Raw genomic sequence first — 26,736 nt, 5'->3', positions numbered from 1 at the left:
GCTGCTAAAGACAGATTAACGTCATCTTCATATTAACGGAACCTTTTTTAACATCAAATTTTGGGCATATTCATGATGTAAACAAACAATATCACAAATGTGTTAACAAATGCACAAATTAATCAAGTGTGTCATTCCTTCCCACTATTTCAATTTGTGGTACATGGATAGTTGACTGCCATCCAGTGGCCACAGAAGCACCAAAGGACTTATGCGTTAACAGCAAGGTATTCTTAACACTGATCCCTAAAAAGACAATACACCTGAGTGTAATAGAAATGCTTTATTGTAAATTGCAGTTGTTACACAATTAAACTATATGAGGTTATGACATGACTGTACAAAAATTTAAAAATGGTAAAGCACCATACGACCACATCTGATGTTAGGGTTAATATTAGAAGGAAGATGTATAAAAAATGTACACAGCATAAAAACACTCATTGGATTTTTACTAACAATACATTTCATTTGTAAATCTGTTGCATTTTAAAAATTAAACACGTAAAAAATACAAAATTAGAGCACACTAATTTGCAGACACTACATACCTCAGACTGCTGGCACAAAAATATAATATCAGTTCATATCAAGAGCAAATTGTTTATTTTTTTATATTACATTAAAATAACTCAAAAAATACCTGAAAACAGAGAAGGCTCTATTGTTGATCTTTTCCATGACATAATCGAACATGTATAAAAATCTAAATCTATTAAAATATTTATTAGACATATTTGTACAGAAAAACATTAACGCTGATGCTGTGTGTCAGATAGCAGTCATAACTTCAGCATTCACTGTTATGATGTTCATGATAGGCAACAAACCAGGAAAAACGTTAATCAGTTATTTCAAGTTCATAAACAAGCCAGGGCTGTAAAAGACATTACAATCTAATGTCTTAGATTGTACAAAAGATGACTCACAAAAGATGATACACATAAAGGACTGAATGACCATGAAAACACAAAGCTACATCACTAAAACACACAAGAATTATTTTCATCCGAGCATCCACTGTCACACCACCAAACTCTCTCTGCTCACTGCTCCATTCTGTCAAAAAAAACACAAAAAAAAAAAACACAAAAAAAAAACAGCAGCATTATTAGTAAGAAAAGATGCATGATTTTAAAATTAAAATAAGTAGATTTTCAGATTGTCTTAGCAAGCATCACTAAAAAATATCTAAATATATTACTTAAAAAAAATTAGAATCCTTATTCACAATATAACAGCCTGTAACATAAGAAACATCAAAGAAATGAAAGAATAAACTACCTCTCTCAAACTTTAAAGTCTGGTTCATACCTTTTTTAAGTTGCTCTTTTTGGATGATGCCAAACTTTCATTGTCCTCCGAGTAGGGTGGGGGAGGAGGAGGGAAGTTGCTATGGTTACCATGGCGATTAGGGTTTCCAGAGGGTGGGGCGAGGGGTAGAGGTGGCGGTCCCCCGTGCACCCCTCTGTAGCGGTCAGAACGGTCGCTCTCGCTGTCCAATTGCTCTCGGCTGCGGGACCTCTGTTGTTCGCCTAGCTTCTTCTTTTCCATGGCCTCCCGCAAGAAGCTGTCATCGTACACGTCCCGGCCCCCGCGGCCACGATCATTCTCTAGATGCATTAGGTCATCACGACTGTGGGCACGGCGACCTTGGAAGCCAGCCCCACGGAAGGAGTCCCCATGACGGGGACTTGGGGTGTAGTCACGGCGCTGCCGGTCATCGAAGTCACGATCATATCCTCGTCCGCTGCTACTCCATTCATCGTCCGAACTGGACAGATTGAAACAAAGAACGTTTAAGAGATGCCATCGTATAATGATGGGAATAATGCAAGTAAAGTTCTACTTTTAACACCCGTTCTACACCTATAGATTTTTGAAACCTGGACAAAATTTAACCTGCGTCCAAAACACCACTTGCAAACAGCATAAATATGGGTCCATCCATATTGCAGAATCTTCTGGCCAAGAACCAGGGAGGGTTTATTTGACCAACATGCAATGCAACCAACAAAAATTTGTTTTGTTTTTGTTTGCCATTTAGGGCAAGATTTACAGTGCTGTGAAAAATTATTTCTTCTGTTTTTGTGTATATGTCATACTAAATTGTTTCAGAAATTCAATCAAAAACTAACATAAAACAGTAAACACAAGATACAGTTTTTAAATGATAATGTTATTTATTGAAGCAAAAAAGTTATCCAGTACCAACTGGGCCTGTGGAAAAAGTATTTGCCCCTTAGTTACTAAATCCCCAAATCTATGAAACTGCATTCATAATGGGGTTAAGCTGGACTAGACACACCCAGGCCTGATTACTGCCAGCCCTGTTCAATCTAATCAACACCTACATAGAATTTTTTTCAGCAGCATGAAGTTGCCTAAAAGGTCACACCTACAGGTGCATCTCAATAAATTAGAATGTCGTGGAAAAGTTCATTTATTTCAGTAATTCAACTCAAATTGTGAAACTCGTGTATTAAATAAATTCAATGCACACAGACTGAAGTAGTTTAAGTCTTTGGTTCTTTTAATTGTGATGATTTTGGCTCACGTTTAACAAAAACCCACCAATTCACTATCTCAAAAAATTAGAATACATCATAAGACCAATAAAAAAAACATTTTTAGTGAATTGTTGGCCTTCTGGAAAGTATGTTCATTTACTGTATATGTACTCAATACTTGGTAGGGGCTCCTTTTGCTTTAATTACTGCCTCAATTCGGCGTGGCATGGAGGTGATCAGTTTGTGGCACCTGCCCAGGTTTCTTTGACAGTGGCCTTCAGCTCATCTGCATTTTTTGGTCTCTTGTTTCTCATTTTCCTCTTGACAATACCCCATAGATTCTCTATGGGGTTCAGGTCTGGTGAGTTTGCTGGCCAGTCAAGCACACCAACACCATGGTCATTTAACCAACTTTTGGTGCTTTTGGCAGTGTGGGCAGGTGCCAAATCCTGCTGGAAAATGAAATCAGCATCTTTAAAAAGCTGGTCAGCAGAAGGAAGCATGAAGTGCTCTAAAATTTCTTGGTAAACGGGTGCAGTGACTTTGGTTTTCAAAAAACACAATGGACCAACACCAGCAGATGACATTGCACCCCAAATCATCACAGACTGTGGAAACTTAACACTGGACTTCAAGCAACTTGGGCTATGAGCTTCTCCACCCTTCCTCCAGACTCTAGGACCTTGCTTTCCAAATGAAATACAAAACTTGCTCTCATCTGAAAAGAGGACTTTGGACCACTGGGCAACAGTCCAGTTCTTCTTCTCATTAGCCCAGGTAAGACGCCTCTGATGTTGTCTGTGGTTCAGGAGTGGCTTAACAAGAGGAATACGACAACTGTAGCCAAATTCCTTGACACGTCTGTGTGTGGTGGCTCTTGATGCCTTGACCCCAGCCTCAGTCCATTCCTTGTGAAGTTCACCCAAATTCTTGAATCGATTTTGCTTGACAATTCTTATAAGGCTGCGGTTCTCTCGGTTGGTTGTGCATCTTTTTCTTCCACACTTTTTCTTTCCACTCAACTTTCTGTTAACATGCTTGGATACAGCACTCTGTGAACAGCCAGCTTCTTTGGCAATGAATGTTTGTGGCTTACCCTCCTTGTGAAGGGTGTCAATGATTGTCTTCTGGACAACTGTCAGATCAGCAGTCTTCCCCATGATTGTGTAGCCTAGTGAACCAAACTGAGAGACCATTTTGAAGGCTCAGGAAACCTTTGCAGGTGTTTTGAGTTGATTAGCTGATTGGCATGTCACCATATTCTAATTTTTTGAGATAGTGAATTGGTGGGTTTTGTTAAATGTGATCCAAAATCATCACAATTAAAAGAACCAAAGACTTAAACTATTTCAGTCTATGTGCATTGAATTTATTTAATACACTAGTTTCACAATTTGAGTTGAATTACTGAAATAAATGAACTTTTCCACGACATTCTAATTTATTGAGATGCACCTGTAGTAGCACACTATGCCAAGGTTGAAAGAAATTCCAGAAATTATGAGGAAAAAGGTGATTGAAATACATCAGTCTGGGAAGGGTTACAAAGCTATTTCAAAGGCTCTGGGACTCCAAAGAACCACAGTGAGAGCCATTATCTCAAAATGGAGAAAACTTGGAACAGTAGTGAACCTTCCCAGAAGTGGCCGACCTTCCAAAATTCCTCCAAGAGCACAGGGATGACTCCTCCAGGAAGTCACAGAAAAGCTGAGGACAACATCCAAGGAACTGCAGGCCTCTCTCGCATCAATAAAGGTCACTGTTAGTGACTCCACTATCAGAAAGACACTGGCCAAAAATCACATCCATGGAAGAGTGGCGAGATGAAAACCATTGCTAACCCAGAAGAACATTAAGGCTCATCTGAATTTTGCCAAAACACACCTTGATGATCCTCAAATCTTTTGTGAGAATGTTCTGTGGACTGATGAGTCAAAAGTGGAACTGTTTGGAAGACAGGGGTCCCGTTACATCTGGCGTAAATCAAATACAGAATTCCACAAAAACATCATCATCATACCTACAGTCAAGCATGGTGGTGGTAGTGTGATGGTGTGGGGATGCTTTGCTGCTTCAGGGCCAGGACGACTTGCAATCATTGAGGGAAACAAGAATTTTGCTCTCTACCAGAAAACCCTAAAGGAGAACGTCCAGTCATCAGTCCATGAGTTGAAGCTCAAGCATGACTGTGACAATGACCCAAAGCATAGGAGTAAGTCCACCTCTGAATGGCTCAAAAGAAGCTAAATGAAAGTTTTGGAGTGACCTAGTCAAAGTCCTGACTTGAACCCGATCGAGATGCTGTGGCAGGACCTTAAACAGGCAGTTCATGCTAGAAAACCCCCCAATGTGGCTGAACTAAAGCATTTCTGCAAAGAAAAATGGGCCAAAATTCCACCACAGCGTTGTGAAAGACTGATTTCCAGTTATTGGAAGCATTTGGTTGCAGTTGTTGCTGCTAAAGGTGGCACAACCAGCTATTAAGTTTAAGGGGGCAGTTACGTTTTTCACATGGGGGATATACGTGTTGGATAACTTTTTTGCTTCAATAAAAATATATATATATTTGACTGTATTTTGTGTTTACTCAGGTTGCCTTTGTTATATCTCATTTAAAGACCTAAAACAATTTAGTATGAATACACAAAAATAGAAGAAATCGGGAAGGGCAAATACTTTTTCACAACACTGTATCTAAAATATGGTAGTTGATACCACATTAGAGTTGCTCCGATACCAAAATTTAGGCTTCGGTACGATACCAGCCCTGGTACCTCAGTATCGATATTTAATCAATACTTGGGCAACAAATAAATGGCCTCAGATTACTGATGAAATGACAAAAAAAGTTACTTGATTAAAATAATAATAATTATAATACTTTTGCATATAGTGCCTTTCAAGGACTCAAGGACACTTCACAAAGCATGTAAAATAAGTAGTAGTAAACATTTTAAAGAACTGCATGTAAAAGCACTGCACAAAGTCTTGCAGCAATAAATTCTGCATTTTAAGTTAAAATTTGTCTGAATTTCAAGTTTTAATTAAATGTTATCATCAAAACAATGTTTAATGAAATGAATACATAAAGCTTTAATAAAATTTAAATATAATCTTATATAAAAAATGTAAAAAATTGCTATTTTATATTTGATCATATAAAATGCTGGATAAAATAGCTTCACAGTATAAATGAAAAAAATCTGATTACCTCTGGCACAAGGCTGCTATGGCTGAATCACAGCACGCTGACATTCAGTACACTTGCTTTTGTGATATTGCGTATATATAAATTAATAATAATAAATATAAAACCACTTGATGTTAATTATTGTTATTAATATTATTGCTACTATAAATACATAAATATTTTCTATACAGTAGTAATATTTTTGTCGTGCAGCTTTTAATTTGGCGGACCTTTTAGTTCCTGTTTGGATTTGATGGTAGTTTCATTCCAAAGTATATTAAATACTTGCGAGCTGAACTCTCAGAGCTGCACCAGAGGAAGAGTTCGTGTGAGTGTTCACAGCCGCTCATACACCGAAAACACTGCATAAGCATCACGTGAATGCAATCTGTGTGTGTAGTAAATGACAGAGCAGAGAGCGGCACCTCTAGTTCATTCTGAAGCATGCACTGGGCAGCACATGCAGACTGTATATTATTAATTAAATGTCACCCTTTTGCTGTTTAATTTTCACATTTGGCCATATAGAGATTTGAATTTAATTCATTGTCAAATTTCGTTCATCTCAAAAATATCACATCCCTTAAAAAAATTGTATCATCACCATACTGTAGTAAGGTTCCGAAATTAGCAATGAGATAATATTGTATTATTTTAACATTTTGGGTATCGCAATATTTTGTTAGTACTGGTATACAGCGTAACCACATACCACAATAAAAAAAAACCAGCGTGCATAAACTCAAACTAATGACTACATAGTAGTATCAGTCCGCAATTAGTTTAACAGACAACACGTGAGTAATTAGCAGAAATGTGTAGACTTTTGAATCAGAAATTAGGTCTGTACACAAGTAATAAGTACTGATTAGTTGAGAGACAAAACTCAGAAAATTAAGTGGAATATACAGTTATGCTCTTGGATATTCAGTTTCCTTTCTTTTAATTGCCTAAAAACAAAACTGCAAAAAAGTGCACCCCAATTGCCAGAAATTGCGTAAATGTCAGCCAATCAGATTAGAGTTTGCCAGATCACGTCAGACTGTGACTTAAGAGTGCAATATAGGGTTCCCACCCTTTTTTAATTTTATCCCCTTTTCTCCCCAATTTGGAATGCCCAATTCCCACTACTTACTAGGTCCTCGTGGTGGCACGGTTACTCACCTCAGTCCAGGTGGCGGAGGACAAGTCCCAGTTGCCTCCGCTTCTGAGACAGTCAATCCGCGCATCTTATCACGTGGCTCGCTGTGCACGATACTACGGGAGACTCAAAGCACGTGGAGGCTCATGCTACTCTCCGCGATCCACGCACAACTTACCACGCGCCCCATTGAAAGCGAAAACCACTTAATCGTGACCACGAGGTGGTTACCCCATGTGACTCTACCCTCCCTAGCAACCGGGCCAATTTGGTTGCTTAGGAGACCTGGCTGGAGTCACTCAGCACACCCTGGATTCAAACTCACGACTCCAGGGGTGGTAGTCAGCATCAATACTCGCTGAGCTACCCAGGCCCCATGGTTTCCACCCTTTTTAATCATTGAATTTTCATGACTTTTCCAGTTAATCATGAATTCTGAAAAAAACTATTTTTTTTTAAATTTTGATTTAGACTGATATGGTAATGAATAATTTAGACCCATCTGTGAACCATTTTGACCAATTAACTTTTTGATTTTATAAATTTACATGACTTTTCTATGCCTGGAAAACACAATTTTAAAATTCCCAGATATTTCCTGGTTTTCCACGACCATGGGAACCTTTGAAAAATACATCAGACAATCAGTGAATGGACTATGGGTGGTCCGGAGGCATGCTGTCTGTCTATCGTGACTATTGCTGGTTCTTGTTTTTCCAATAACTATACGATTCACTCACTCACCCTCTCCCACCGCCCCTAGGCCCACCGTCTCGGCGGGCAGGTGGATAGTCATCCCGGTCTCTGTAATTGCGGCCAATATCATCCAAGTTCTCCATAGATCGGGCACGCCCTCGATAATCAGGGCCTCGCCTGGGCTCGTCCCGCCGCATGTGCTGAGAAACGCTGCTGATGGTGCTCATATTCTCGTCCACATCATCATACACCGTGGTGAGCTGAGGGGGTCTAGCCCGACCTCGATTTCGAGAGTCTGGACCGTCGTGCAGTGAGCTCACCTCACTCATACCATCCACTGGAGAATAGGAGAGAGAATGAGAAAGAGAAACAGGAAAGACAGCCAAGATAAACAGGAGTGGAAGTGTAGTTTAGATTAGGTGAGTGTGATTGTGAGTGAGTGAGCAAACGAGTACCAGAAGAGGGAAAACCAGAAAGACCAAAAGAGAAGGAAGGTTTTAATGAAGAGTTACATAATGAAACAATTACAAAAAAACAAACAAACAAACATAATTTTCCCCCAGTCTTGGAAAAAAAGAGAATCTATAGGAAACAAGGTTAAAACGACCTTTGTTTTCTTTAGATTGCCTGTGGGTTTCCACGCATAAAGTGATTTACCTAAGTAGTACATATAGAATTCCCAGATCTGTGATAGGAATAGTTCACTCAAAAATGAAAATTCTCTTAAAATGTACTCACCCTCATGCCATCCCAGATGTGTTTGACTTTCTTTCTTCTGCTGAACACAAAGATTTTTAGAAAAAAATCTCAGCTCTGTTGGTCCATTCAATGCAAGTGAATGGTGGCCAGAACTCTGAAGCACCGAAAAGGACATAAAGGCAACATAAAAGTAATTCATATGACTCCAGAGGTTAAATCCATATCTTTAGAAGCAAAATGATAGGTGTAGGTGAGAAAGAGATCAATATTTAAGTCCTTTTTTTTTTTTATGATATGCACAAAGAATGTGAATCGCCAAAAACAAAAGTAGAACACTTAGGGGAGAAGAGCGCTTAGGATGGCTGGTGAAAGTGGACATTTATAGTAAAAAAGATTTTAAAACAATTGATCAGTTTCTCATCCACACCTATAATATCTTTTCTGAAGACATGGATGTAACTACTGTAGTCATATGAATTACTTTTATGCTGCCTTTATGTCCTTTTTGGGGCTTCAAAGTTCTGGTCACCATTCACTTGCATTGAATGGTCCACCAGAGCAGACATATTTTTCTAAAAGTCTTTGTCCGTGTTCAGCAGAAGAAAGAAAGTCACACACATCTGAGATGGCATGAGGGTGAGTAAATGATGGGAGAGTTTTCATTTTTGGGTGAACTATCCCTTTTACCAATTAATTTCCATGACTTTTAAATGACTTTAAGATGTTCATGATTTCTGGTTTAAGATTGTTTTTTTAAAAAGGAAAAAATATAGTACGGTCCTATTCTACATAATAATAAAGGTTTTATAGTACTCACAAAATTTTCAATACATCATATTCAGATTTAATATATTTCCATGACTCTTCTTGGTCTGGAAATTACCATTTTAAAACTCCTTGATATTTACAGGTTTTCTGTGATCGCAAAGAATGTTGATCCAGGAATATGTCCTACTATGTTAAACCACGTAAAGTGGGTTTTACACCATTCTGCTATAACCCAGACTCCACTATAAGGACAGAACTCCATCCCCAGAACTCACGACGGCTGTATTTGCCTCCAGCATTTCCTGGGCGACTAGGGTCGAGGTTGGCCAGTTCTCGCTCCATGTAGTAAAGCACCCGAGTTGGGTTTCCATCTTGGTCGGCCTGGACGCGGTATCCACTACGGGCTGAAAACAATTAAGATCTTAGACATTTATCACATACCTATTTCTAGATATTCTAAGCCTTAAGTTTGAATGCACACTGTCAGTGCAAAGTCAAACCATGTATACACAGTGGAAAAAATGAGACACTAATATAAACATAGGTCCAACATTCTGATTTAGTAAAACATTTTCACTCACTTCCTCCGTTGTCGTGCTCTTGCAGCAATGGCACTTGAGATCCCTGACCAACTGTTGTGAAAGAATGAAACAATTACATAAATAAATGCAAAATCAATCAAGGTGAATTAGGAATTTTGTATTTTTATGAAAGCCTACCAGAGCTGGCCCCATCATATTCTCTACCATAGCCATTGGATGGAGCGCCAGTAACGCCTGCTGGCATAGGCAGCATGGGTATGCCTGGCGCAACCCCACCCACTCCATAGGCTGGTTGGCCATACATGCTTGGTGCGTAGACAGTGGGTGCATACTGACTTGGCACACCCGATTTTACCATTTTACCAGCCTCATATACTGTAAACAAGAGACACTTAACATCAGTGTTACATAGTGTTTCTCATTTGCCATTTGTTACTGTCACACACACATGAATGAATCAACACATGACATCCACATTTACACATTGGCGAACAGAAACTTGGCCCACCCAGTCATGGTAAGGTAATAAGAAGAAAGCATGAAAGAAATTATTATACATAAACACCAGACGTGACTAACAAAGAAAACTAGGGATGCACCGAAGTATTGGCTGCCGATATTTTTCAGCCAATTATTGGCCAAATTAAAACCATTGGCATATTGGTTATTAGCATGAAAATGTCAAAATGAAAAATAATAATAATTATCAACACTTTGTTAAAACTTTGTGAATTCAAATGCACAATTCAGAGGTAACGACAGCTAAAAAATGTAGAATGGTTGGCACTCCTAAGAACATGTAATATTTAATTTCAGGGCTCGACAATAAGGACTGCCCGATGGCCCGGGGCCAGTGTGAGAAAGATTTAAGCCATCTGCTAGAACTGTCACTTGCCTGATTGGGCCAGTGCTGCATTTATAACATTAGTGCAAGCAAACAACAAGCGAGAGAGCACAAAAATTACATGGCGCGAACGAAGTCTTCTAACCGAGGAACGAGCGTGAGTATATTTATCTCGCAAAGACGCGCAAATGCATAATATACTGGACGTGCCAAGGTACAGTCGCGTGCACGCACAAGATCGTGCAGACGCCGAGCGCACTCTCCTAGCACTGTCCTCGCTCTTTTCCAAGTGTCTTAGCAGCAGCTATTACCAATGTGTAGAAAATAGCAGGAAAAAAACCCACTTAATGAATTTCGTAGCGGGATTTAACGTCTTGTGCAACATTTTAAGTATCCCCGCACATTCCGTGTTCACAGTGCGCGAAATCCCCACATTTTTCGTTTTTACATGTTGGTGAAATTTAGTAATCCACACATTGGAACACAAGAAATCAACAGTTTCTTTCTATAGGACTGAAAATCCATGTCTCTCCGTGCATAGGTCTCGTCATCATCTCTCTCCGTGCAGCATAGACTTTTTAACATGCATGTGCTCTCGTAAAGGGACAGAGCGCTAGTTTTATTCCCACTGTAAAAAAACAAACATTTTCTCTCATTAATTCGCCTTTAGAAATGAAGCGCCGAATGAGACATAATACATTTTGTTAAACCCCAGTTATACACGTGTCTGGAAATCACGCTGCTCAATATCCAAAATGTAAGTATACATTTAATTAGGTAATGTTTCAAAATGTAAACATTAATTTGACATGATAATGGCATTTGATATGAAAAGAAGCAAGATCACTATGGCTATTAAGCTATTATTATCAGAGCTGTTCAGCTGCAGGGTGAAGATAAATATTTGAAACAATCTACTTCATATCATCTTCATAAAACACCTGTTACATTTCTCATTTCTGAACCATACAGGTATTTTTGTTTTTGTTCTTTGTATATCAGTCAGTGTTGGTCTTGTTTGGGTTGTCTGATTTCATGTTATATACACATTGTTAATTCACAGATTAGGCCTAATATCTACCTACTGTATATTACACAACACAACCGATTTAGTAGCAAGTCTGTTCTCTCAGCCAATAATCAAATCTTTAACTCAGTGACTAAATCTTTGATCCTTCTTGTGAAAACACTACACATGGGCAAAAGTTGCATGACAGCATGACTAAACATGTGACCGAAAGCCCATCATCTCCTCCACAGAACTCTTGGCTTAAAAGCACGTGTAAATGGTAGGACGGCTGAAGTTAATATGATGTATTTATTAATTTATATCTGTAAAGCGCATATATGGGATTACATAAGGCATAAATCATATCTTGCAAATTATAAATGTGGTTAAACTTTGGGGGACATTGTATTTTTTTTTCTCCCCTTTTTCTCCTCAATTTAGAATGCCCAATTCCCAATGCGCTTTAAGTCCTCGTGGTGACGTAGTGACTTGCCTCAATCCGGGTGGCAGAGGACGAATCTCAGTTGCCTCTGCGTCTGAGACAATCAATCCGCGCATTCTGTCACGTGGCTTGTTGAGTGCGTTACCGTGGAGACCTAGCGCGTGTGGAGGCCATGCTATTCTCCACGGCATCCACGCACAACTCACCACGCGCCCCACCGAGAGCGAACCACATTATAGTGACCACAAGGAGGTTACCCCATGTGACTCTCCCCTCCCTAGCAACCAGGCCAATTAGGTTGCTTAGGAGACCTGGCTGGAGTCACTCAGCACGCCCTGGATTCGAACTTGAGACTCCAGGGGTGGTAGTCAGCATCTTTACTTGCTGAGCTACCCAGGCCCCTGGGGTACATTGTATTAAAAATATAAGATATGTAAAAAATATTTATCTTCGGACATATTTTTTTAAAGCCATGATGGTAAAAAAAGCTATTTGTCATTTTTGTGTTGGGGCCAGTGAAAATTTTGGCAGGGCCAGTAAAATTCGGAAGCACTGGCCCATCCGGGCCAGTAGAAAAAATCCTTAGCGTTGAGCCCTGAATTTTTATTCTCTCTCACATTAATGAGGACAAACCGGCGTTACAGATGTGACAGTTGTGAGTGGTTATCCCCCCCGCATTATCCTCTTATCGTGATACAACTGCGTGCATTTTCCTCATGCATCCGCTTTCTATTTTTATCACAATTAAACTGCGTGCATTTTACAGTGCACACCCGTTTTCTCCTCTGTGTTACACGGATTATTGCATCGATCTCAAAGCACCGCTTATGAAGAACAACTATAAAAAAAAAAATACAAATGCGTGAGGGTATCACATCGATCTCAAACCCTCGCCACTCAGGAACAACCAGCAACTACAAACAATTGCGGTAAGTCATGGCATATGCTCGTTATTGCTTCCTGCGTTGCACGTCACATGCAATGTTGCATGTTGGTGTTACTACAGCTTCTTCCGTCAGCAGTGAGGGATTCACATGTGATAAATGTAAGGAATTAGTCAGGCTGACGGAGAAGGTTAATGAGTTAGTCACATATGAACGCTAGTGGAGGTCAGTGAGAAAGAGAAGCCAATAGATACTGTTTCGGATGCAGATAGTACAGCGAGCAACACACACTTTGGTTCCGGTTCTAGAGTCCCCGCTGCAAGGCGTCTGGGTGACATCTCGGCAGCATACTCGCTCAGAAAAGCGACACCACTCTCCCATTCCTGTTAGGGTTTTCAATCGGTTCTCCCCCCTCAGTGATGCACCCAGTGAGAATCATGTTGAAAGAGCCCTTGTTATTGGTGACTCTATTGTAAAGAACGTGGAAATAGAGACTCCATCCACAATTGTTAACGTAGATTTTCTATAATTGTTATTCATTTTGGCACTAATGGTGTCTGGCTTCGCCAGTCGGCGATCACTAAAGATAATGTTAAAGAGATGTGTGAACTTGCAAAAATGATGTCAGACACTGTAATATGCTCAGGCCCCCTCCCTGCTCATCATGGTGACGAGGTTTATAGTAGATTAGTGTCACTGAATGGCTGGATGTCTGAGTGGTGTCTGGAGAATAGCATAGGATTCATAGACAACTGGAAGACTTTTTGGGGTAGACCTGACCTGATAAAGAGAGATGGACTCCATCCCTCCAGGGAAGATGCCGCTCTCCTCTCTAGTAAATTGGCTCATAGTCATAATAGTGATAGTATCTGACTAACTGGGGCCCAGGTCAGGATGCAGACAAACTGGCTAACTGAACGTCTGCTAGCTGCCTTGAGATGTCACACAGGTCACATAAACTACAACACATAGAGACTGTATCACCTAGATATCATATAGAGACTGTGTCTGTTCCCTGAACTACCAAACACATACCCCTCACTAAATCATCTAGAAAAAATCTGATTAAGGTCAAACTTGGAAAAAAAAAAAAAAAAATCTGAAGACAAACACCATATAAAAGGCAGGGCTACTAAACATTAGATCTCTTTCAACCAAAGCACTAATTGTAAATTAAGTTTTACAGATCACAGTTTGGATGAGCTCTGTGTGACTGAAACCTGGCTTAAACTGGATGAATATATTTGCTTAAATGAATCTACTCAGGTTATTGTTATAAACATGAGCCTCGTCTTAAGTGTCGAGGAGGAGGTGTTGCTACAATTTACGGTGAAGTTGTTGGTGTTACTCAGCGGACAGGATATAAGTTTAAGTCTTTTGAACTAATAATGCTTAAGGTGACACCGTCAGATATAAATAAACAACCTGTCATCTTTTGCCCTTGCTAAAGTATATAGATCACCCGGGCCTTATTCTGATTTCCTTGGTGAATTTTCTAATTTCCTATCAGATCTAGTAGTTACTGTATATAGAGCTTTAATTGTTGGTGACTTCAATATTCACACAGATAATGAAAATGACCCATTGGGATTAGCATTTATCAATATTCTCAACTCTCTTTGAGTCAAGAATGTTGAACACAAAATGTGACAGGACCAAATTATCGGCATAATCATACGCTAGATTTAATTCTGTCATATGGAATTGATGTCGATACTATAGAAATTTTACCGCAGAGCGTTGGCATCTCAGATCATTACCTCGTCTCTTGTATGCTATGATCAGCTAATGTTACTCAATCTAAACCACACTATCGTTCAGGTAAAGACAGCTTCACTAATAACCTTCCAGATCTATCTCATACACTCAGTAAGCCACAAAGTCTAGAAGAACTTGATGAAATAACAAGATATAAATACAGTCTTCTCTAGCACTCTTGATAGTGTCGCCCTCCTTCGATTAAAGAAAATTTAAGAAAAAAGCCCTGCACCATGGTAGAATGATCACACTCATGCTCTCAAGAGAGCAGCTCGGAAAATGGAGCACATGTGGAAGAAAACAAAATCAGAGGTATTTAGCGGTGCATGGAAGTATAGTGTCTGTAGCTACAGACAGGCACTAAAAGCTTCAGGTCAGCATATTTGAGCAATCTCATAGAAAATAACCACAACAACAGTTTATTCAGTACTGTGGCTAAACTGGTTAGGAATAAAGCCTCAGCTGAACCAGATATTCCGCAGCAGCACAATAGTAATGACTTCATTAATTTCTTTAAAAATAAAATTGAAATTATGCAATCATCTGTCACAGTACCTCAGAATACAGCGTCTCATAATTTTCCTCACGTGCAACTTCAATCCTTCACTGTCATAAGTCATGAAGAGCTAACAAAACTTATCAAAACATCAAAAGCCACAACATGTATGTTAGATCCAAAACCAACTAAGCACTTAAAAGAGGTATTCCCTGTAACATCAGAACTTCTTCTTAATATTATTAACTCCTTGCTACCCTTAGCGCATGTCCCAAGAAACTTTAAAATGGTAGTTATCAAACCACTGATTAAGAAGCCATAACTTGATCCTGGAGAATTGGCTAATTATAGACAGATTTCAAATCTCCTGTTTATGTCGAAAATACTAGAAAATGTAGTGTAGTGTGGCTGAAAAGCAGTTACTGGGCAGTATGCTGTCAGATACAAAGCTTCGGATTTAGACCAATCCACTCTGTATCCTGAGAATTTAGAAAAGGAATTTAATAATTCTGTGCAGGCAAGGCATATATCTAGTAGGGTCGGAGACAAATAATAAAATATCATCTGTGTAAAGCAAATCATCCTCCTTTCTTATCGCGGCTGCTAATGGTTCCAGGGCAAGACAGAACAATAAGGGGGAAAGAGGGCAACCTTGCCAGGTGCCCTTAACCAGAGTAAAATAATCTGAAATTAATCCATTCGTTTGAACCACCACAACCGGGTGTCTATAAATAACTTAATCCACCCAATAGAAGTATTCCCGAACCCATACATTTCCAAAATCTTAAAAAGATAATCCTATTCTACATATAAAAGCCTTTTCGCCATCAAGTGAGATGGCAGCGACTGGAGTCTGATTATTCGCCACTGACCACGATATTGATGAAATGCCTAATGTTACCAGAAGAGTTACGGCCCCGAATAAACCCCACCTGATCTATATGTATAAGAGATCTCATAACTTAATCGGTTAGCCAAACTTTTTGACAATATTTTAACGTCTAACTGGATCAGGGAAATTGGATGGTAACTCTCACACTCACTTGGATCTTTGTCCTTTTTAAGAATCAGACTGATCCGGGCTTGTGTCATGGTTGGCGGAAGCTTTCCATTCTTTAATGATTCCATATAAACTTCTAGTAAATGTAGAGCCAGTTCTGTAGCATAAGATCTAGAAAATTCAGCGGCAAAGCCGTCTGGCCCCGGAGCCTTGCCTGTAGGCAAGGCCTTAATTAACTCGCCAAGCTCCTCCAAGTTTATCTCAGAATCAAGAGAATTTTTTTGCTCAGCCATCAGTTTAGGAAGTTCTAATGGTTCCACAGAGTATCTAATATCCTCATCAGTAGACAAAGACATGGAACTATAGAGATCAAGATAGAATTCTTTAAAAGCAATATTAATATCAATGGCTGAGGTAAATATTTCACCACCAGAGGGAATGGTAGAAAAGGACTCTCTCTGTATTATATATCTAGCCAGAAGTTTTCCTGCCTTGTCCCCTGACTCAAAGTATGACTGCCTTGCCATGATTAGCCAAAACTCCACCTTCTGCGACAAAATAGTATTATATTTGTATTTCAATCGGGTCAATTCTCTGAGGCCATTACACAACATTCTACGCTTCAGGCTCTGCCTCGGCACTTTTAATATTCATAATATTCACATTTTAATATTTAATATTCCACAAGTTCTTGTGCTTTGGATTTTTTGGTGAATGAGGCATATTGTATGATCCAGCCCCTAAGAACTGCCTTAAGTGCCTCCCAAGCCATGCCTATAGAGAATACTGATGACCAGTTGGTCTCCATATAAACATTGATTTCAGCCTTTATCATTTGTTGGAATTCAGGATTTTACAAAAGGGATACATTAAAGCATCAACTATATGATTTCTTTTTCTCCATGTGACGACACCTCTAAACACACCGTGATCTGAGACTAAAATGATTCCAATTGAGCAATCAACAACAGATGAAATGAGGGACATATTATATATATATATATATATATATATATATATATATATATATATATATATATATATATATATAAAACTATTCTAGAGTAAATCTTATGGACTGATGAAAAAAATGTATAGTCCCTACCAGATGGGTTCAAAAGTCTCAAAATATCTGTAAGACCAAGATTTTTACACATCCTGTGAAGCGTCAATGTTGCTCTAGGGGGCTTGCACACTTTTTCTTCACTATGATCAAGGACTGAGACCATCAAAAGATTAAAGTCTCCTCCCAATATTATATAATGAGGGGTGCCAGCAGCTTGCAACATACCTTCAAGATCTATAAAAAAAAAAAAAAGCCCTGATCATCAATGTTAGGCGCATGAATATTAGATGGACTACACTCTTAAAATGGAATACATAGACTATCAATTGCCAACAAAAACCTTCATCAGCCAACTAACAAAGGACAATGCATCTATGTGAACTTTTGCAGTAAATCCAGGATGTATTCAAAAGACATTAGTCATTAATCTTACAGTTCTTTTAAGATCTTTGTTTAAACACTGACACTTAACACTTACTTAGTTTAATAATTTTAAACCATGACTTGCATTACACATAATTAAGTAATATTGGCATTATATTCATGCTGTTAGCCAGAGGGGAACTGGCCCCACAGTGAGCCTGGTTTCTCCCAATGTTATTTTTCTTCATTAACCAACATCTTATGGAGTTTTGTGTTCCTTGCCACAGTTGCCTTCAGCTTGCTCACTGGGTTTCTAAATACAATTATTACTTATTTTCATACACAATTCACAATCTTATTTAATCAAACTACACAATGATGACTGTAAGACTTTATAGATATTACGGTTTCATTTTCTGTTAAAGCATCTTTACAGAAAATCATGCATTGAAACGATGTGTGTTGTGAAAGGTGCTATACAAATAAAAATGACTTGAATTGAAAGTGGCATTTACCTGTACATGATGAGGGAAACCATACAAAATGCTTTGACTCACTTTGACTTCTGAGACATTGGTATGGTAGCCATTAAGGCTGCACGATTGATCAAGTTAAGATTAAAATCACAATTACTAAACCTTAAAGGAATAGTTCACCCAAAAATGAAAATTCTCCCTTCATTTACTCACCATTATGCCATCCCGGATGTGTATGAAGATTTCTTCAGCAGAATACAAATGAAGATTTTTAGAAGAAATTCTCAGCTCTTTTGGTCCATACAATGGGTGCCAAAAATTTGAAGCTCCAAAGAAAATCACATAAATTGGCATAAAAGTAATCCATATGACACCAGTGGTTAAATCAGTGTCTTCAGAAGCAACATGATAGATGCGAGTGAGAAACAGATCAATATTTAAGCACATTTTTACTAGAAATTCTCCTCCCTGCTCAGTCAGTGTCCACTTTAACTTTCACTTTCACATTCTTCCTCTTGTGTTTTTGGTGATTCACATGCATACACCCCCTACTGGGCAGGGAGATGAATTTCTAGCAAACATATTGAATCTGTTTCTCATCATATAACTTCTAACTATATGGATTTAACCACTGGAGTCTTTTGGATTACTTTTATGCTACTTTTATGTGACTTTTAGAGCTTCATAAATGTTGGTACTCATTCACTTTTATTGTATGGACCTACTGAGCTGAGATATTCTTCTAAACATCTTCAATAGTGTTCTGCAGAAGAAAGTCAGTCATACTCATCTGGGATGGCATGAGGATGAGTCAATGATGATATAATTAAAATTTTGGGGTAAACAATTCCTTTAAAAGGCTGCATTTTAAAATGAGTTTGAGTGCTATGTGAGCAAGCTGCACCCTCTACTGGTCTCGACGCCAATATCCATTAATGATGAGGGCATGGCCGGCCGAGAGGATGCACACCCAGCGCTGAGCTGCCCAATCAGCGGGAGAGAGATAAAGGAGGAGCCGGGGACGCGCGAGAGAGAGAGATGCACGTGGCCACTGTGTGTGTCAATCTGTTATGTTTTCAGACCAGCGTTTGTGTTGATTAAAGTCTTGTTAATTGTTAATCTGGTTCCCGCTTCTTCCTTTCCAGAACCTTGTTACACCATGATAGAATTTAAAAGGGTGTTTTGTTTATTTTTATTTTTCCATGATGTGGTTGACATTTCCATGGAATTGCCCAACATATGCATAATATGAATTTGTAATCTATCATATATAGTACGTACATGTAAAATGTGAGTTCTGTTGTTTTGAACTGCAAAAACAAGTGCAAAAATGTATTAGAAGTACAAAAGTACATTCTTTCACATCAACCATCATGCTATGATATTTAGTTATTTTTTAGTCTTTTTATCTTTTATCTTCTATTTATCTTTCATTGTTGCAATTTTGGTCATGTGTTCAACAGATACAATCCATGTTCAATGAGAATTATTTGTTGTTAGAACAATAAAAAAGCTTTTGTACCTCTTTGTAAATTTTTGAACTGTACATTTTTAAAGTATTATTCCTGAGCAAAACAGTGATCTGATGACAAAATAAGGTGAGTTACAAAATATCGTATCTGCATATAGTTTTTTTTTTTTTTTTTTGTTAAAATCAGTATCGGCCAAAAATTTCATATCGGTGCATCCCTTAAAAAAAATAAATAAATACTTTTTTTTACTAATAAGTGGACCTTGGGGAAAAAAAAACACCAAAATAATAAATGTTTGCTATGACACCTTTCATTAAAAAACTTGAAATAATAAAAGTGCATTTTAAAAACTGTCCCCATTTGTTGTTTAACCACTTCACTTTTCTCTGGCGTCTCATTCAGTTTGATTTACTCTCATCCTCTCTTAATGAGGAACACCATATTTCTGCCTAAAGGGGAAAAGGAAGTGAAGTTATTGAGGACTCACGGGCACGGGGACAGCAGCAGCGCTCCGGGCAGCAGGGGCAGCTGACGTAACAGCAGCAGGTGTGAGGACAACACTGACACCAGCAAATCCCGATCAGCAGCAACAGCAACAGGAAACCCAGGACCACCAACACCACTAACAACCAGTCTGGAGAAAAAAAATCCCATAAAGAATTGGGTGGAAAAGACCAACCACTTGCATCAGTTGCTACATAGCACACAATAGGCATGAAACTGAAAACTAGAGACAGAATCCTGTGTAACTAACAACAAAATCACTTTCATTAAAACATTTTGAAATGGTTCCTTACTTAAAGTTAATACGTGCAATTTATGTGCCTCTAGCGACACCAAACATCATTGCCAAGAAAAAAAAAATATCCCTGGCCCTGATGTCATGGGCTGATGTCATTGGTTGAGACAATATCGCTGAGTTGGGCAGGTCAGGGTGCTCAAATGAACAGAGCAATGTTTTGATAACACCACAGAGCCAGAGTTTATACTTTTTGTGAAAATCAGCCTATCAGTTGATTACTTTTAGTTGTCTCACATATTAAGCAGGGATGGGAGAAAGTTTTATAACACTTAAAACCCATTATAACACACCTCACCCATAAAAAAACAAAAAACAAGCTAAAAAGAAAGCACAGAGGAAGACAAAGGTTGCAAAAAACAAACACTGAATTATTACTGATTCTCACTGATTCTACTGTTTGGAAAAGCCTGCACTAACTTTTAGAATGCAAACTTCTCTCTTCACAACCCTTATTTAAATGTCATATTCCTGTCGGAGATGTCAGTGAACATGTGGTTTTGGCTAGCGCATAAAAAATAATACAAAAAAGTACTTGACGCACAAAGAAAAACCAGCCGGGCAGGTTTGCCTCATAATACTCAGCCAGGGCTCAATTCCAACATGAAACAATAAAAACATTCTACATGCACAGATACAACATGACTCATGCACAGACATAATCCTTAGAAACTATTCCACAATCTGATGCAAACAAGAAAATGGGTTTACCATCAAATCCAAATATCTCTGGGATTTTTCTCTTAATAACATCATCATTTGTTCAGTTAAAGTAATTGATATCACCTTAACCAAATTATGGAGGATAAACTGAGTCTCATGAGCAACAAACTTTTGATTTAGATTGACACTCAGGTAAGCAAATTACCAACTAAAGGTCTGTACACCTGTCCTTCAGAGCCTCATTTTTATTCACATCGAATTAATTATGGCATCTAATTTGATTATGATCTATATTTGTTGTTACTTTTCTGGTGCAAGTACAACCACAAGATTAATAAGACCTGACTGAGGCTGGTGAAGGATTCAAGTTCAGCCCCAAACTTAACCACACTTTTAGAGAGATGCACTTATTCTACCTTCCATGATCAGTAAATCAATGCCAGGCAGCAGGTCTGTAGTATTTGACTTTCTCTCTGTGAAAGAAAGATAAAGCCATAATTACTAAGAGGCCCTACTGCATTGGCCCAAGGAAAAAAGGAATAGCCTAAATATTATCTGACATACTTTGGTATTTCATTACTATATACATTATTATTTTGTTGTTGTTTTATATACATCCATAACATAGACCACTCTTATATAGACCACTCTTGAATCCTTCACAAGCAGACAGAAGTCAACCTCGAAGCCAAAAAACAAACAAATATCAGACAAAATCATGCAAAATAAATAGATAAAATTAAACTAGACCCAATCCTTCATTTGAGCAGCAAAGCTCTACCAAGCCCAATTAAAACTGAATGAGTGATCATGTGTGCCTGTGTTAGAAAAAAAAATCCCACATAATGAAATGTTTGGGAGTTTGTGGAAAGATAAACACTTACCAAGCACAATGAGCTCTGTGAAACACTCTCCATTTCCTGACAGATCCTGTGCTGAGGCGACGCTACAGACATATACGCCACTGTCACCCCATGCAGTCTGAGCAAAATTAAGGTCTGCATCTAAAATTAAAGAACAGGCAAAGTTTTATTCACCAAGAAAAAAAATTTCTCCATTAAATTCCCAGATCACCCCAAACTGAAACATTCTGTCATCATTCAGCTATTCGCCCCATTGTAGTTTCAAACCCCTATGTTTTTTTCCCCCAGAAATACCAAGAGGTTGCTCAAATTTTCTTTGCAGTTGATGCCTGGTTTGAAATAAATTACATAAACATCACTGGTTCTTGCATTTGTGCACAAAACACACCAGATTTGAATGTGCACAAGTGAGATTTGAACAGATCTCCCTTTTGTGTTCCACGGAAGAAAAAAAACCATTTTTGGGTCTGAACCAATATGAGAGGGTGAGTAAATCGCTATGTTTACATGGACACCAGAAATTAGCTTATTGCAAGAAAGTGGTTTATTGCAAGAATGTGACATTCCCATTTTGCACTGTATAATCAGCGTACTCTTTACTCCCCTATATATATATATATATGGCTTGGTCATTAAGCAGCTCACCAGAGCAACATAATTTCCCTGTGAAGCTTGTATATATAACAAACAAGGCATCCGAGGAAGACTTCGCCATTTCATTCTCCGTTGCATCACTTTATTTCCAGATATTCCAGAGTTTTTGCTGTGTTTCTTTACATTTCTATTGCAACCTGCAAAGGAACTGCGCTGCAATAGTGGGGTTTCCCTCTTACGTAAAACTTCGGGATTCCCCCAATGTACTAGCGCATATACTGGAACTGAGGGACAGTCGATTTTTTACATTGGTGTGTATAAATGGATATAGTTTATAGTGCATGTGCTTTTCCCACTGTACTTCCAGAAATGCTGAATTCTTTCCACTGTGTTGACATGTTGTTGGGCTCCGTCCTGTGACGTTTGTCATCCGGTCTGTTTATGCACATGCGCACTCCTCGAAAACATGTAAGAATTGCGCATATGCATTTACATGACCACATAAGCCGCGTTCGAGGAGAAACCCAGGTGCGTTAAACGGCTTTCTCTTAATCCCTTAAGCGGCGTAAGGAAAACTGCATTCTCATTTACATGATGGATCAGAACGCTGCTTTCTGCACACAAAAAAACTACAATAAACAGTTTTCTTAAGTGCATGTAAACTTAGTCACTGATTACATAAATTACATTTTTTGGACAGCTATGACTTAACTCAAAATCTTTAGTCCATTTAGCCCACGAGACATTTAGTGACGCCACCAATTTCAACTTACTATTAGTGATGCTGATCTGGCGGCCCTGGTAGTCCTTGCCAAGTGTGACTTCAGTCTGTTTTGAAGCCACTATGCGTACGGTCCTGAAGCTGTCTGCACACTCTATGTTTGGGTTGTAGTTTGGGTTGGATTGAGCAATGGCATTGTCAGCACTGCTGGGGTTCAATGCAGCTTGAATCGGGTCTTTGCAGTAGGACTTGTACTTCCAGGTGATCAGTGGTGGGCTTGTAGACGTGGTGGTGAATTCACAACGGAGTGTGACTGGCTGGAATAATATGACCACATAGCGTGGGTAAGGGCAGATTACATTGATGGCTGTGGTGAAGCCTGTGGGAGAGGAAACACATTTGAATATAATGGCATCCACAAATACGTTACAAACATTATTTGCAACAGAGGGTGATTTAAGCCATTCCCAACAACTTGAAGATGGCAGTTAAGAATAAATGGAGATGGAAAACAATCCAGACTGGATTCAAACTCCTTTTATGGTTGTAACAAAGAGCCAAACCATGACAAAAGGAAGTATAATGTCAAATGAAAGGTTTTGGGACATCACTAAGACCTTGAAAAAGCTCAAGACTAACTGATTTTAATGAGCTAGACTGAAATAAATAACATGTTACATGCAATTCTATAAAATAACAATTGTGAACATTTAGAATGTTCAGGAAAACCATGGTTTTCTTTAAAGAGACCATGCATTCAATCATAAAAGCAACAAAAGATGTATAAAGACTAACAACAACTTCATTTTTTCATCTCGTTTTAGTCATGTTGAACAACTATTTTAGTTGTTATAGCCTAGTAATAACTTAGTTTGATTTGTTATATTTATAAATCCAGAGACCCATTGTAGCAAAATTCCAACAACTGTTTAAAAATTAAGTAATCAAGCAACCAAGTAATACTTATATTATTGACTAAATATGGTTTACCACAGACATTTCAAAGTAGAATATACTGGCTGTAGCATTGTTTTCGGAGAAGCCAGTATTTCAACATAGCATGTTTCCTAAATCTCTGATTACATATTATGATAATTTTATGCTTTTGTACAGTAAATATATTACATATTGCACCTTTAATATTATAATGAATAGTTCCCTAACAAAAACAACAATAATTCAGCGAATAGGGAGTAGAAATGTATAGATATGATTTAAATATGAAGGCAAGCGTAGAAATAATGACATGTACACATTTCATTACAAAAGCCTTTTGTTTACATATATATTTGCAATGTGAATGATCATTTTTGACTTCATAACTGTCCAATCTGTAGAAGTAGCAGGCGTTTAGAATAAAGTTTAGGACAAAAACCGTTAGTGTTTCTCACTTCGTGTTCATAGTTTTTAATAAATACAGTACAGTGCAAAAGTCTTAGGCACATAAGATGTTTCACAACAGCATTTGTCTTAAGATGGTTATTTATATCTTCAGCTTTAGTGTGTCAATAGGAAATATAAATGTTACTCCCAAACATTAATTTTGCAATTAGAGAAGATTAGAATAGAAGAACAGGGAGCCCTGCAACAGATGTCATGGCCCCCACAAAGCCCCCCCAATTAACATCGAGTCAGTCTGAGATTACATAAATAGACAGAAGCGATTGAGACAGCCGAAACAGATAGAAGAACTGTGACAAATTCTCCAAGAAGCTTGGAACATCCTATCTGCCAACAACCAAGAAAAACTGTGTCCAGGTGTACCTAGGAGATTTGGTGCTGTTTTGAAGGCAAAAGTGATCACATCAAATATTGATTTAGCTTTTTTTAATGTTTACTGGACTTTGTATGTGATAAATGAACACTATTTATTTCATTATGTTTTGAAGACATCCTATGCAATATTTTTCACAAATGCCTAAAACTTTTGCACAGTACTGTACATTACATTCAGTTGGGCTGTCAGATACGGTCTAGTCGCACAAATATTTCAATGTATCCAAAGCTCAAATCAGATCCGAAATTCCAACTCTGCAGATGGTCAGAAATCCACACAGCCTCCAATCGACGCTCCAGTCGAAATGACTGACCTGTTGTGTGTCGGATACAGTGAAAAGGCAGCTTCAGTTCAGTAAAATGAAAGAAAATTATCTGAAAAAATGTAGTGAGTACTTTTCAAGTTTAAAATGGCTATTTTCTCTTTGGAAATGTTATTAAGTAAAAGTATTTCCTTTAAATTGCACTCGAGTAAAGTACAAATCCCCAAAAATAACACTTAAGTATTTTTACTCAATTACTTTACACCCCTTAGTAATGGTAAGATTAAAGCTCTAGGAATTACAATTAATAATTTTGCCTTTGTTTAAGGATTTTGAAAAAACCTTAATAAGCCTAAAGTGCAAAACAGCATGTTGGCTTTCTTTCCAAGCCAACATAATAAAGCATAAGAGATTACTTTCGTAGGCCTAGCTTTTGGTAAAATGTTTTTTGAAAGATCAATTCCTAGAATATTCATAGGCCCCAAACATCTGGCCTACTAAGATCCAGTCTTATAATCAAATAAAATATATTGATCTAATGTTGGGCTTCTCCTACACCTGTACATCCATTAACTAATAAGTGTAAATAATACAGCACAAACTCTCATAGTCACACCTGAGCTTTGTTGAAGAAAAACATGAAAACGCCTCTACCTGTTAGCATGAACAGCGTAAAGATTATACCCTGCGGCATATTGTCCCAAAATCCTTTACAACATAAGCGCTATAAAAATATACAACATTAAAATGCCGAAAAGATGTAAAGAAAGTCCGAGTAAAGTGTCGATAATGTTGGTTTGTTTTCTCAGACAGGTGCGACTTCCATTTCCTGCAGCAGGAAGGTTTGAGAGTGTAACCCGAAACTCAGGTGAGCACGAGGGCCAATGCAAACACACTTATAATCATAGGGGTCCAGTGGACAACAATAGCTTTTGTGTTCAAAAACATTGCCTGTTATACGTTTATTTTGCTTCTTAATCAACAACAGTACTCTTGTTGAACAGTAATCCGTTACTAAACTCCAGGTCCGACAAGATTAATCCCAAACACCTGATAGCATAACGCCTTTCCATCCACCACTGAACGGAGAAATGGTTTAGTCCACTGTGGCCTCGGTTAATGATCGCCGACTCGCCGAGGTCATCACATTTATTTGACATTAACGTTTGTACAGATTCAAAACTCTGTTTAACTGTTTCCCTACTCAGAATCAGAATGAGCTTTATTGCCAAGTATGCTTACACATACAAGGAATTTGTCTTGGTGACAGGAGCTTCCAGTACACAACAATACAAAAACAGCAACAAGACTTTTAAAAAATAATTTATTAAAAAATAAAAATAAATAAAAAAAGATAAATATTGAAAAGAGAAAAGTATATATAGAATACACAAGACAAGACAACACACACACACACACACACACACACACACACACACACACACACACACACACACACACACACACACACACACACACATGTCGTTCCTCTCTCATGAAAATTTTATATTTAAAGGGATAGTTCACCCAAACATGAAAATCCTCTCATAATTCACTCACCCTCATGCCATCCCAGATGTGTATGACTTTCTTTCTTCTGCAGAACATAAAGATTTTTAGAAGAATGTCTCAGCTCTGTATGTCCACTCAATGCAAGTGAATGGTGGCCAGAACCAGGGGTGGACTTGGACTAAAAAGTGG

The 26,736-nt window shown here is 38.3% G+C and overlaps 1 protein-coding gene across 4 annotated transcripts; it reads right to left on the bottom strand.

Moving 5' to 3' along the window:
- Positions 1–268: 268 nt before the first annotated feature.
- Positions 269–25,878, bottom strand: LOC127430105 (lipolysis-stimulated lipoprotein receptor-like). 4 transcript variants are annotated; one of them, XM_051679585.1, is made up of 11 exons: positions 25,690–25,878; positions 23,049–23,375; positions 21,703–21,822; positions 21,235–21,291; positions 19,844–19,990; positions 9,724–9,921; positions 9,586–9,636; positions 9,280–9,408; positions 7,586–7,874; positions 1,315–1,774; positions 269–1,059 (listed from the first exon to the last, which is right to left on the bottom strand). In XM_051679585.1, exons 1-11 carry the CDS (start codon positions 25,727–25,729, stop codon positions 1,024–1,026), a joined length of 1,854 nt encoding a protein of 617 aa, XP_051535545.1. In that variant the 5' UTR covers positions 25,730–25,878; the 3' UTR covers positions 269–1,023. The 4 variants fall into 4 exon arrangements, with proteins under 4 accessions (XP_051535545.1, XP_051535547.1, XP_051535548.1 ...); XM_051679587.1 differs by having other exon boundaries at positions 9,295–9,408; XM_051679588.1 differs by lacking the exon at positions 21,235–21,291.
- Between the last annotated feature and the right edge of the window lie 858 nt (positions 25,879–26,736).

The sequence above is a fragment of the Myxocyprinus asiaticus genome, chromosome 39, assembly GCF_019703515.2.
Source record: "Myxocyprinus asiaticus isolate MX2 ecotype Aquarium Trade chromosome 39, UBuf_Myxa_2, whole genome shotgun sequence".
NCBI classification, from domain to species: domain Eukaryota; kingdom Metazoa; phylum Chordata; class Actinopteri; order Cypriniformes; family Catostomidae; genus Myxocyprinus; species Myxocyprinus asiaticus.
Note: the sequence above shows the minus strand (reverse complement) of the source record. Positions and strands in the feature narration are given on the sequence as shown.

Coding starts and splice junctions, on each gene's coding strand:
- LOC127430105 (XM_051679585.1), bottom strand. CDS start 25,729: ATGCCGCAGGGTATAATCTTTACGCTGTTCATGCTAACAG. Junction 21,292..21,702: donor CACAGAGCTCATTGTGCTTG/GTAAGTGTTTAT, acceptor TTTCTTTCACAG/AGAGAAAGTCAAATACTACA. Junction 1,775..7,585: donor CCTAGGGGCGGTGGGAGAGG/GTGAGTGAGTGA, acceptor CAATCTGTCCAG/TTCGGACGATGAATGGAGTA.